This window comes from Athalia rosae, chromosome 4, assembly GCF_917208135.1.
Source record: "Athalia rosae chromosome 4, iyAthRosa1.1, whole genome shotgun sequence".
Classification (NCBI taxonomy): Eukaryota; Metazoa; Arthropoda; class Insecta; order Hymenoptera; family Athaliidae; genus Athalia; species Athalia rosae.
The window spans coordinates 1,391,963-1,405,342 of record NC_064029.1 but is presented as its reverse complement, the minus strand read 5'-3'; the positions used below and the strand labels follow the sequence as shown (position 1 = coordinate 1,405,342).

The window sequence follows — 13,380 nt, the reverse complement described above, 5'->3', positions numbered from 1 at the left end:
ATCAAATGCAGCGGCCCAAATTATATGAACGGTAACCGATCGACGATCGCCCGTAATTGGCAAAAATGGGAATAAAAAAAATTCCACCGAAATGCCGTAGACGATTCTCCTCCGTTCGATTGTCGATATTTTTATGAAAAAAAAAAGGCGGGACGGACCGAATGATAATATTCGCGTAGAAAAATACGTCCGACGCCTCGGGGTCCGTCAATTAAATGTATCATAAACAATCGACGTTCGTCCAAAACCGAAATTCTCGCCGATGGGATCCTTCCATTTTTTCGCACCGGTTATTCTTTGTCTTTTTGCGAAACGTCCTCTCGTCATTTTTCTCCGCCTCACGTATCGTTACCATCCCCACTGAAATAATAACAGGCGAAGTCCTTCGTTGTTCGAACGCGTATTACATTCAATATTTAATCGCGGGGCATCGCCAATCGCCCATCGACGCAAAAAACCTAAAGAATTCCAAATTAACTACGATGGAACACAATGCAGGATACAATCGAACGTTCGGAACATGTGGAATCATATTACGTGTCGTTGCGCGATCACTCGATTACCCTCGGGGTATAACGCGGGGGGCGGGGGGGGCGGAGGATAGACGCTAGGAATTTCTGGTAGTTTGAAAATGCGAAAGTTTTCACGATACGCTCCGATGTAATTCCACATTGTTAAGGGTAGGAAAGCGCGGATGATTATGGATGAACGTGGACCTATAGCAATTCAAAGCTTGCATACGAGATATTACTGATAAGGAAATCACCAAGTTCAAGCATACCTGATCCTACTTTCCTGCATCCCCCGTCCCCCCCCAGCGCCGTGTGCATCGAGTCCGTAGGAAGGAATTAGGGTCACGAACGTCACGCGATTCAGAAATGACGGGTCGATGGAATGCAAATTAAACCGTTCCCACTAAAATACATACCATACCAGCCCTGGTCAGGTTTCTGTGCGCCTCGATGTACCCGCGTATACATGTATACGTGTATATTATATACCCACAAACTCATAATTATAATATAGAGCCCCACATGCAGAGCCGGTTTGAGGGTTCCATGATTACGGTTAACTCATTCTGAGGGCGCGATGCGCGCGGAAATAGGATCCTCCGACGCGGCCGTTTCCCTTTCCACCGGCGGTCTGAACCGCTGCAATTTCCGGATTTTCCACCATTTTTTCCCTTTGTTTCTACCTGTTCAACGTTTCCTTTTTTTTCTATTTATCTCTGGTATATATTAAAAATGAGTATCACCGAGTAAGCGAAACAAACCGGCACATTCAGCTGCACCGTCTGAATTATATAATCCCCATTAAACTGTACACGTTCGGAATGAAATATTATAACATTTGAATTTCAACGAATGGAGAGGATATCGGAAACGCGACGAGGGGTGGAAAAAAATCGAAGCGAAAATTCTCACTCGACCGTATCGCGTGTCGTTACGTCCTGTCGTATCAACGGACGCGCGTCGAATCTCCATACCTCGAGTACTCCCGCGCTAACGGGGTGCAACGAGGAGTTATCGAAACGAAGATTCGAATCTTGGTAATGACGAGAGTTAATTACTGACATGCGAGTAACGGTTTGCGCGGCGCGCCGTCACGTATCGGTCTAGTTAGCCGTAATATAAACGGCCCGGAAACAAATCCGGAATATAAGCAGACGCGGGACGGTATCGCGTGTATCTTGCGTCGGGGAATAATCGATAAATAAAACAGACGCAACGATCTCCCCGACTAGTCCGCGTGTATGGGTCTCAGCATCTGTGCGATAACTTGCGGCGAAGTTGACCTGTTGCGAGGCGGCGTGTACGTATACCGAAACTAACCGGTGTGCCTTCGTTCGATCGGAGGGAAGATTTTATATATTTATGTCGCAGACTAGCTCGGACGTGGATCGATGAATTATAAATAAATTTATCCGTCAAACTTCGTTGGCCCGGACCTAACCGAAAATGCGATTGAACCCCAGAGACCGAACCGCGCTCTCGAAGAATGTACAGTTTCCTTCGCATCTCGATGTCGCTGAGAAAATTATCTTTTTTTTCTTCTCGTCGTTTCGAAATTCGGAGAGGCTTTTTCCCCGCAACGCTCGCCGGTATCGATTTTTTGTACGACGGAAGGTTCTTACAGTCATTCGATAGGCATGAGTAACAACGCCGCGACGAGGACGCGATAAAGGACACGTCTTTCAACGAATCTTGATGATAGATAGAAGTTGGTGAGAAATTTTCGGCGTATAATGTATGGTAACTTTTCCGAGTATCCCCAACGTAATCTAATGCGACTACACCTCAACTTTGGAGGGTAAACTTTGACTCGGTAATTTTCATCGGATGAAGTTTACGATTTACTTTGCAGGAGCCTGCGTACGGACCAACCCTTCGTTTTCAAAGGATCGTGGATACACACGCGTGTAGAAAAGCGAGTCGGGGGGGGGTGAAGCGAAAAATTTAATTCTCTTTGACGAATTTCTCCCCGGTTTTGTCGCGTTGCAACGGGATTCTGAAGAGGACGTTGTTTCAAAATAAATTTCTTAATCCCCTCAACGAAGTATGTTCGCTGAGTGGGGTATCTGGAGAAACGTGAAAAATATCCGGAAGAAAACTGCCGCAGGTGGGCGAAAAATTGGAGAAAACGGAAAACTCAGGACGGGCACAGTGGTATCGGAGAAAAACATCGTATCTTTTATAAAACCGTATTACCCTACCGAGAAATGCACTCGAAGTTCCTGACGTCATTCCGCGCGCGATCGTTAACTTCCTTTCGCCACCCTCGACACTCGTTTCTCTCGTTGCGAAGGCGGCGCGGCAGCCGCGTTAATTTCCGCGTCACCACCAGCGCCAAGAGCCTCTTTATTCACGAGGGGGAACAGGTGGCGACGATTTTCTTCCACCGCCTATAGTATTAATAACACTGAGAACTAAATTAATTCAAAAAGTTAAACGAAAACTCGGGCCCTACGATAACCGCGGGTTTTGATCCACTCCTCCTCCGCAGCTCGTTCTTATCCGCGTACCTCATTACATCGACCATTTTCCAACCGAGCGTTGCAACTTTCGGTTATCTCGATGCCCGCGTTATAAAGTGGCCGCGAAACGACGCGTCGCGTTGCTTTTGACTCGCCCCTATTTTCTTTCCAGCTGTACAGATTCCATCGTAACGCAAAAACGAAGCGCAAGAACAACCCCTCCGACTCGACGAACTAGCGACGATTGAATCAGCGTTAAGATAATTCGCATCGAGAAATCAAATTCCCATTTTTCGGAATATTTTATCTAGGCGGCGAAAAGTTAACGCGATATTCCGCATACTTTGAGTAAACTTTTCATTACCATTTTTTTTTTTTATTTCAGTTTTTCACGCGACATATTGTCGTAGGATTTTCACGCTCCATTTCGTCCGATTTCTAATATTTCCAAGCGTACACGGAGTGATATTTCGTCGGAAGACGCTCGCCAACCCCTGAGGGCAGATGCGATGGCGGAGACGAACTTGCAAATTAAGTCTACAAACTTCCCGCCTTGAATGAAGAAGTTTTACCGGTCGTTAGACACTCCGCTGTACATCCCGATATGGGCAAACTATACGCGGGGACACCGTCTGAAACCGCAACAACGTCACGTACGCTGAATAATTTTGCCGGCCGACCTGCTCGCGTCTCCGAAGATATTCATCGACCCCCGATACGGATCGGATTCCATAAAAAATCACCGACGATGTTGAATAACCTCCGTATGTATTCGGTAATGCGGGGTGAAGTTTCTACTTTTCTCCACGTTCGTCGAGTTTCTTCATTTCTGGTCAAAGACAACAAAGAAAAATGTGCACTTTTGTGCGGGCCGCAATGAAGTGTACATATACGTATACCTTTGGATAAGTATAAATCTCGAGGTAATAAGAATGAAAACTTTTTCAGCAAACAACCGTACGGATAGATTTCTCTACTATGTGCCCTGAACCGCAGCTTTCGCTACCGCAGCGAGGGGGGAGGAGCCGGGTGTGTGGTTAAAACTTACTATTTCAGCAATGTGTGTAGAAATTGCAACGATGGAAAAATAACAAAACTCATACACGGTACAAAGACCTACGCCGGTGCAGTCGCAGTTTACCGACTGCAACGAACTGAACAAGTTTCAGATTTCGATAATGAAAAATCCACACGCGTCTGCCGGTGCAAGAATTAATATGCCAACGATCTTGTCGTTCGCCGTTAGCTGGACCATTGAATTCCCACCAGGGAAGTGTGACAAATTTTGAAAACTTCGTCGCGGAGAAGCGAAGAATTTTATCGCAACGCGACATACTTTCGAAATAAATCCGTGCGGCCGAGGATAAATGTCGCTCGTCGTACATCGTTAACAAGAAAAATAACGCGTTATTCCTTTTCTTAAACGTTTTAAAATTGCCGAACAAAAAAAAGAAACGGAAAAGACGCGGAGACGACGCTTATTCGATTGTATCACGCGATGGCGCGATACGTACGTAGAACAGGGCGAAACAGTTTCGCGATTCGCAGACCATTTTAGACGGGATTGTTTTAGACTGAATCGGCGTTCTTTTTATCCTCTCTCCTCGGTTTTCCTTATTTCAGTGTTTTTTTTTTTTTTCTCCGCTCACGTAAGCCGCAGCACGCGATATCGCGAATATAGACGGAGAAGAGAAGTCGATATTTCATAAGTCAACTCACCCCTGTACGATACATTACGGTATACATCTCGAAAAGTTTTCAACCCGCCAGAATGCGCTCAACACGACTACCAAGATCTCGTGGGAAATTGCGAACCTCGCGTTCCATTCTGTCTCACATTTCAATAACACATATCTGCAGACCCGTTTTGTTTTTCGGTTTATATTTTTTTTTTTTTTTTTTTCATTCGTCTATTTTCTTCTATTTTCAGCTATCCTCTCGCCGTACGATTCGCACGCTCGTTTTATAGGTGTGCATACTTTCTAGCTGAATTTTCTACGGCTGCTTTATTTTGTCCTGGTAATTTTCAGTCCATTTCTTACTTCACGGTAGAGTCTAGCCGACCGGCGAATCTTTCGTTTTGTTCCCTTTTTTTTTTCCCGGCCACAAAATACCTCGCGAGTAGAACGGAATACTAGGATCTACGTATATTTTATATCCGCGCATAAATCTAGGTTGTATAGTTCACCTAGCGTACATGTAAAACGCTTTTATTTCCCCTTTGCGCACGTGTCTATAAAAATGTGGAGTTAGAAATTCCGAACGGATTGCTTTCGGCGGTGGATATAAATATTTCTATCGGAGGTGCGTTCGCGTCTAATACTTTATGAGAAATTTTTTCAAAAAATTTACCCCACGACTATACGATTTCGTACCTCTTTTTATTTACTCGAGACATACGTACGACACGGGGAGTTTCTTCGTATCGATGTTCTCCAAAGCAATAAAGTTATCGCGAGTGAATGAAAGAGAAGGAGAAAAAGAAAGAAAGAAAAAAAAAAAAGTAGAAATGGTTTACTTTGCGATGCCCATACATCAGTCTCGACTCTGTAGTCGACGTTTCGGGTATATTTTTGAATTCGGGTACGCGTATCCAATTGACAGAGAATCGCTCAATCGGAATAACGAATCAAAGTAGGGGATGATAAAATTCTTATCGCGAAATGAAATAAGACGAAATATATTGGATGTAAATTTCGATAGTTCACGAATATACCTTGTAATACTTTTTATACTCGATATAAAATAAATAGAAAGCCGATCGGAATGATCGTGATTTTTTCACCCCCCTCCAAATGTTTTTGATTTACTTCGATCCACTGTACGTATGGCAGGTTCGATTTCGTGCAACGTTATACTTGTCTCTTATTTTTTCACCCTTCTTTCATTTTTTACAGAACGCCGTCGTCCCCATCAAAGAGATATAGATGTTTATGGTCGACAGTTCTCTCGCCTCACACTTGGAAGGAAAGGTGCCCGAATGAGGTAGAGGAATTTTCCCCCAAATCGAATTCTTCCGAAAATTCGTTTGAAATTATATTGGATATTACATACATACCTAGAGACATACCATGTGTACGTGTAGCGTACCAACGTACACGTACATAATATAAATATATGAAAGGAGTGCGTTTCTCTTCACATAAGCTCTGCGAGGTTTGAATTTTTCATCGGCGCGACGGGCCAACACTTCGATTAGATCCACGCGTGAACTTTATGCCAAAGTTCAATAGAGCTAGCTGTACACGTGAAAACTCTGTCCACCACCCACCGGCGTACCTAATTCGCACAAAACGTTTCGCTAACCCAAGTATAGTCGCCCTTTCGATCGACGTCTCACGTTTCACCCTCTGCCCTTCAACCCTTCGATTTCCTTTTCTTCCATTTTTCTTCTCGCTTGCTCCACCCTTGATTCTTTTATATTTGACAATTCCGAAACTACTTACATTCGATTTCTATACATACGAATAAATCCCTCCGACAATAAAGCTACGTTTCAGAAGCGAGGGGCAGTTTCTCTTTTGTCGGGAAATTTTTTACTCCCATTTCATTCATTTATTTGTCCATTTTGTATTTATCCCCTTTTCTCCTACGATACTCACGTCATTCCTTGTAGTAGATAAAAACCTTACACGGGACCACGCGAGAATCGAAAGATTAACGCACAAATCTCCAGCTGCGTGGAATTCTACGCGTATACCACTGCATCGCGTGTCCGATGACGTAAAGTCGTACGCGCCGATCGACGACCTTTTACCACCTACGAAAAGTAGAGGGGTATCAATTTTTTTCTTCTTCGCGAATACAAGTGCGCTGTAATTCGGTAGACGGGATATAAATATCCTCTGGGCGCGCCTTTGGAAAAATCCCGGAGCAGGATACCTAACCGCTTTGAAACGAGCCATGAAAAAGCGACGAAGGGCCCGCATAAATATTTGTCCGGGTTTCCGTCGCCTCCAGGTGTCTCTCCTCGCCTTTAACTCCGCGAAAACCTGGACGAGACGTCGCGACGCGCATACGAAAGAAGTAACGAAAACGACGCCGGGACGACGCGACGTGCCCTGGGACAGTTGCCAGAAAACCCAACTGAATTCAACCACTTTTATACCGCCACCATAAAGCTCCACCGGTGGTGCACCATTTCCATGCGCTATGCAACGGACGCACGATTTCTTATTGCACCGTGTGTACGATACATACCAATAATCTATTATGTACATGGCAATACCTGTACACCTGTACCCATATACCTGTACCGATATCGCGCGTTCAACGAGAAAATCAAAAATACGTACATAACGCACGTTTTCTCTCTGCGGTATAATTCCGCCGCACGTTGCGCGGAATTAATTTGCGGCTAAAACACGAATTGCTTATCTAGAATTCGCGGGGGGGATGGGGTGGGAAAAAATAAATAATTAGCGCCGGGAAATTTTACGCGAATGTCCCAATTTCGCAAAAATAATTTATGCTCCAAGTGGATGCAGTTTTAAAAGCAGGGATCTCGAAAATATAGCGAGCCGAAATATTAAGCGGAATATTTAATGCCCGGTACATTCGCCAGCCACTGACGGTGAACTACCGCGGTCGTGCGATTTGAAAATTGATATAATATTTTAGCGGAGCCGCGAAGTGTATAAAAAATTAAATTTATTGTCCGTGTGGAATAATTAACGAGCGAAATTTCGAGCGAGATGTGAAATTGATCCAGATTCGTTTAGTCCGATAAAATTTAATCTCCGATACACAATATTCCGCACTCGTGTCGAATCAAAAGAGAATTTTTTTTCCATTTTTTTTTTAGTTCATTTGTGTCAAAGTGCATTTCACGCACCATAATCGTTCGTAAATAAAAGTCTACCGCGAATCACACCCTCGGTTTCACTCGTTCTCCGGGATACGTCGCACAACCGGTTTAAAAGCCTCGCGACTTTTGAAAAATAGAACGAATAGAAGCAAATAAAGCAACAAATATATTGTCGAAACGAGAAAGAGGAAGAGTCGCAGAAGCTTCACAACTTCGGTATGTACGGTGTCATATATCAGGCACATAAAGCATGCGAGGACATACATTACACAACCGCGGATTTGAATCCGGTGACTTCGTCGTAGCTATACTAAATTTACGAAGCCAAGTCAGCATCTCGATGGGATGGGCACGGATCCGCGATTCCATTGGCTTACGGATTATATCATGTTTATACAAAATCAAATAAGCGACATACGTTTACGAACGGAAGCGAGGGGTGGCGATGGTACGCATGCATTTATTCATCGCCTGTTATCCAGGGCCTATTGATGTACGGGAATAAAAAAAAGAACAAATGTTTATGCAGGGACAAGAGGTAGGTACGAGTGACAGACCGGCAATCGAACCGCCTAAGGTAATCACTCTGAATTTTCATTCCAGAGGAGATCGAATACCCTCGACTGTTCTACCAGCAAACTGCCAATCAGCACAAAACGATCTCACGAATTTCCATTTCCCGCGGCAATTTTCATCCGTTAATAGGGCGTCGCGTTAACTTCATTTTCATGATGCAGCTGAATGTGACGCGCGTTTCGTACGAAATCGACTTTGTTCCAGATCAGAAATCATTGGCGCGAAGGAATGAAATAGAAGTCGATACGCTCAACCTTAGCTCGCACTGGTCTAATTCCACGGAATTTTTCAGCAAATTTTGTGAAGAATTTAAAGAAATGGAAGCTCTGCGCCACGTCGAAAACTCCGTGGAATTAATTTTCATTCATTTCAGACGAATCTCGCGTGGTAAAAAATAAATTCAAAAAAAGCGAGAAACAAAGAAAAATGAAAACGCTTTCGTTCAGCTGTCACGAAATTTATCAATCAGTATTCAGATTTGCGAAAGAACAACACGCCGTGTTCCCGGAAGATGAGGAGAAAATATATAACTGAGAAGAAACTCTGGAAATTTGTAGGAAGGATCAGTGCAGAGCTTGCGAAATAATTGGGAGAAATAAAAGTTACAAATGAAGGGCTGAGAGGAAGAAAAACAGAGGAGATGATAAAATGAGAAACAGATGCTTAGCTCAAATTGCTTTCAGCCATGCTTATTCTTTCGGTCGCAAGCTCCGTTGATAAGTCCTCTATTACCAATTAATTATACTTCGAAACGAACCTAATCCATTACTACGAAACTCAGAGTCAACTGACAATCGGCACGTTTCTAACGATCTTATTATTTTTTCATTCCCTTTTTTATTTTCAACTCATTTTCGGTACTCCTGTAATGAAACCTCGAGGTCCGCTCGACTTGTTGGCCCTTCCGCGACTGCACAGCGTCGACAAACTTTCGAAAACCAATTCGTCTTGCGATTCGCAACGAACGTCATTTTTGGTGGATTTAATTTCAGGTAATTCGAGCTGTCGCACAAACAGCTGCTACTGTCATCTGGATATCGTCCGTTAATTTGAATCTATTTCAATAAATTTCATCGTCGCGAAATTCTTAGAAAAGTATCCTGCCAGGGCTCTTTGACGTCCGTAACAAATATATCGATAATTAAACCGAAAATAAAAAAAAAACAAAGGCAAAAAAAAGATAAAATAAAAAACTTCCGAACATCGACGAAGGGATGGCGACCCGCTTTTTCGCGATCAACTTTTTCAATCGGTTACCCAGTCAGGTGAACTTTTTCAAACGGCGTTCCGGACCGATGACGGATTTTTTTAATTCAACCGTCGAAACGGTCGGGCTTTGGACATTTTGCATCCAGATCGTTTAAAATTCGATCAAGTTAAATTTAATGCGGAATTTCGAAAGCTTGAAAATCAATGGAAACGAAAATGCGAACGCTCGCCCTGTGCACGTCCTATCCATTTATAAAGTACGAGCCACACGAATAACACACTTCGTCCATTTATTCATCTTTCGTTCGAGTCGAACGACTGAATGGGGAAAAAAATAATCGTCCAAGGAAGCACTCACCGTGGCTGAACTGATTGTTACTGGCGATGACTCTCTCCGCGTTCTTCCTCGCGATGTAGAACCACTCGCTGCTATTGCTGAGATATTTGTACTCGACGGCGAGATCTTTCACCAGCACGGCGTCCTGGTTTTGCAGTCGATGTGCGAACGGGCAGTAGAGCCAATGATCTCGATATTGCAGTTTGTCGTAGCAATTCCCAGCGGCGAAGATATCCTCGTCGAATTCAACCATCGATAGGATACTGGCGTGAAGTAGGTACTCGGAAGAGAGCATAACTTCCGGCGCATATTTCCACAATCTCGTCAACATATTCGCTCTGTTCACGGCCAGATTAGCTTCGAGGCGAAATCTCTCCTGGGCGTAAAGATCGACGACACCTTCGCCGAGATGCAGATCGGTACCCGCCGTGCAATTTTCACCCAGCAAATGCTGATTCTCGATTATCCGGAGGAAACGCGTCACTATGTCGACTTTGACGCTCTGCTTCTCCGTACGGTTGCCGACGATTTCCACCGGCTCGTCTTCGTACTCGTTTAAATTTTTTTCCAACCACTTGGACGAGTTTCGCGAATCGTTGATATCGTCGTAAACTTCGTAATCGTCCGGTCTTAATCTACCGAAATTGTCGCCCGTCCTTTTATCGTCCTTGGACCCGGTATGAACCAGGACACCGAAGTCGTCCGCGGTCGAATTTTCTCTGTCCGTGTCGAACTGACTGGATTTTTTATCCTGAGAGAATACTTTTCGGAGTTTTCCCAGGGAGCCTGCACTTGCACTCGTTTCACCGGATGGATAACCGATCGCACTTCCTGCACCAAGTTTAGTCTGAAGTCGTTGGTTTCTACGACTCTGTCCATCTTTTACCGATGCCACTTGATCGATTCTCGGATGCATTTCGTTTAAAATTTTACCCAACTTTCGAACAGCTTTCTCCTGGAGTATATTTCTGGTCGAGTTTATCTTTTCCTCCGTGAATTCGTTCGTGACGGTTGTCTCCGTAACGTTGTCGTTTGCCTCGATAAAATTTTGCGCCACCACCTCTAATTCGCTGATAAAACTCGAGTTTCTTATCGCACTCGGTCCGAATTTACGTTTTCCTTTCATACCGATAAAAACTTCGTCTATGTCTTCGATTTTCACTTGTCTAGCGTAATGACCTCTGGATCTACCGTGTCTTATTAGTGTAGCCGCAGGTGCCGATCTTTCCGATCCAGAATCCGGGGGAGATCCATCGTGAAGATTCTCCGACAATTCACCAGTCGTTTGTAATTTTTCAAATTCCCTCAGAGTCATTATCTGACCACCGTTATTTCCAACCTGAAGTTTTTCCATCCTGGTGTTATCTTGAATTAATTTTCTCTCGATGAAAGGCGGCCTTCTCTTTTGTTGATGTCGCAACAACTCCTTCAGTTTTTCAATTTGTAGTTCCGTAACGCAAACCGCTGATCTCGGCAGAATATCACAAATCAGTGAAAATAAAATAACTTGCACCGACCAATAACTCTTGAGATTCATCTTACAAGTGGTTCGATTTTTTTTTATTTTTTTTTCTTCTTCTTTTCTCGTTCTTTTTTTACATCCGAGTTAATCCCCCATGTTCACCCGGATGTTAATTGTTTATAAAACGGCATATCGATCGAGGCGTAACGACGCCATGGCTGTCAATTATTTATCTATTCCCTTTTTTTAACATCAATCGTCTCTTTATTTGTTAATTAATTTTCGATCACGCGAGCGCCTTGGACCCTCGATTTGCTCGATCTATAATAATTTATGATTGCATTACACTACGGCGTCTTTGTTAGCGCAGAAATAGTAACGTCCATATTTAATTCAACCGTTAACAGGGCACCGTCGAGTACTACATTCTACTAAACTGTCAGATCCTATATCGGGATATCACACCTATACCAACTCCGATTTAGAGCAGTAATTATAGGTCAGAGTATTACGTTGGATATACCGTGTGGATTCGATTTCTATAATTAATCAAAACTGGTTGATAAAAGCATCGTGTAACAAATATCTACGATCTACGTCCGTAATTATTGTTTGTTACGTATTTACTCGTTAGTTAATTACAAAATATTATCACAGGACTTCGCTGACGTAGTTTTAAAATAATATTATTCATTTATATGTACATATCTAGCGACGTTAGTTTTCATCCTTTTTCCTTTTACAGGGAAGTTAATTCATTCGCAGGATTACATCACTCTCGTGGAATAATAAACACTTACATTTACGTATCGTCGACGAATTTATTAATTATTTATTACGTAACGATTGAAACTACATGAATATTTGTTTTAGTATACCCTTCGACTGGTTTTATTTGAAAAAGCGTGTTCGACGCACGTGTAACTACTGATGGATATTCGGTATCAAACGAGCATATTTTTATGTTTTTTAAAACGTCAGCAATTATGTTAATTATCCAGTTTTACCTAGTTTAGATTTTAATTAGGACCAAATAAAGTTTCGTACGATATAACTGTATAACTATACCCAACATTGAACAACGCGATCTAAGCGAATACTACGGTATTGTGACGATTATCATCCTACGTAGTACTGAAATATTCTACGATGTTATCATCAACGGCGAACGACATCTACTTCAACGTTGCGGTTACATCGAACGTGACATAAGTAACGTCAACATATTTAAGTATTATTGTTTTTTCGCCAAGTTCTTCGGTAAGATTTTCAAAATGGATATCTGAAACCGGAGTATCGATATTTTTGGAGTTCGTCCGACTGCAAACTGCAGTAGCACGCATCATTTTGACATTGGGGGTGAATAAAATTACGCAGAACGTTCGTAGTAGAAACTTGCGGGGGGGAAAGGAGAGAGAGGAGTAGGGTATGAACTTCGGGTGGATTGTTTGATTTAATGTATCGTTTATCACAAAATGTGATCAAACAGGATTCGATGAGAAAGGTCGTCGGGCTTCGAGATGGGTTCGCGGGTGCACGCGGCGCCTGACTGAGGGTTAAAACGCGGTTCGCGTCCCTCTGGATCCTTGAAAACCCAAAGCGCATGTCTCGCTGCCTACTCTTATTACCGAAGGTATGTCAGTATGGTCATTATAAACGAGCATCCCCACACGACTCACCATACTTACACGATCGTGGATCAACGGCGCTATTTACGGCGATTCAACTTCATCCCTTTCAAAGACCGAAGAGCATCGATACCCCTTTCCGAGATCGTCGCGGCAGTTTTTCGAGTCGGTTCGACATTTTTCTGAAGCCCGTTTCTCGGGAACAATTATCCACTTTTCCCGTACACAACCGAAGGTGTTTAAAAGTAAAAAACAAACCGGAACGATCCAGGGCGCTGATCGTGAAATGTCGGGGTGCGAAGCCAATACTCCCATACAATTTCCAGAGCTTTTATCCGCGTTACTCTTGGACCAAGTTTGAAAGGCGTGACGAACGTTTCGTTGGAT

The 13,380-nt window shown here is 43.3% G+C and overlaps 1 protein-coding gene across 1 annotated transcript in view; it reads right to left on the bottom strand.

Annotated features, from left to right (window-relative positions):
* Positions 1-12,894, bottom strand: part of LOC105687442 (probable G-protein coupled receptor 158) — a 109,875-nt gene extending 96,981 nt beyond the window's left edge. The window contains exon 1 of the mRNA XM_020853197.2: positions 9,925-12,894. Within this exon, the coding sequence (XP_020708856.2) occupies positions 9,925-11,440 (1,516 nt within the window). The 5' untranslated portion in view covers positions 11,441-12,894. The remainder of the gene's footprint in view (positions 1-9,924) is intronic.
* Between the last annotated feature and the right edge of the window lie 486 nt (positions 12,895-13,380).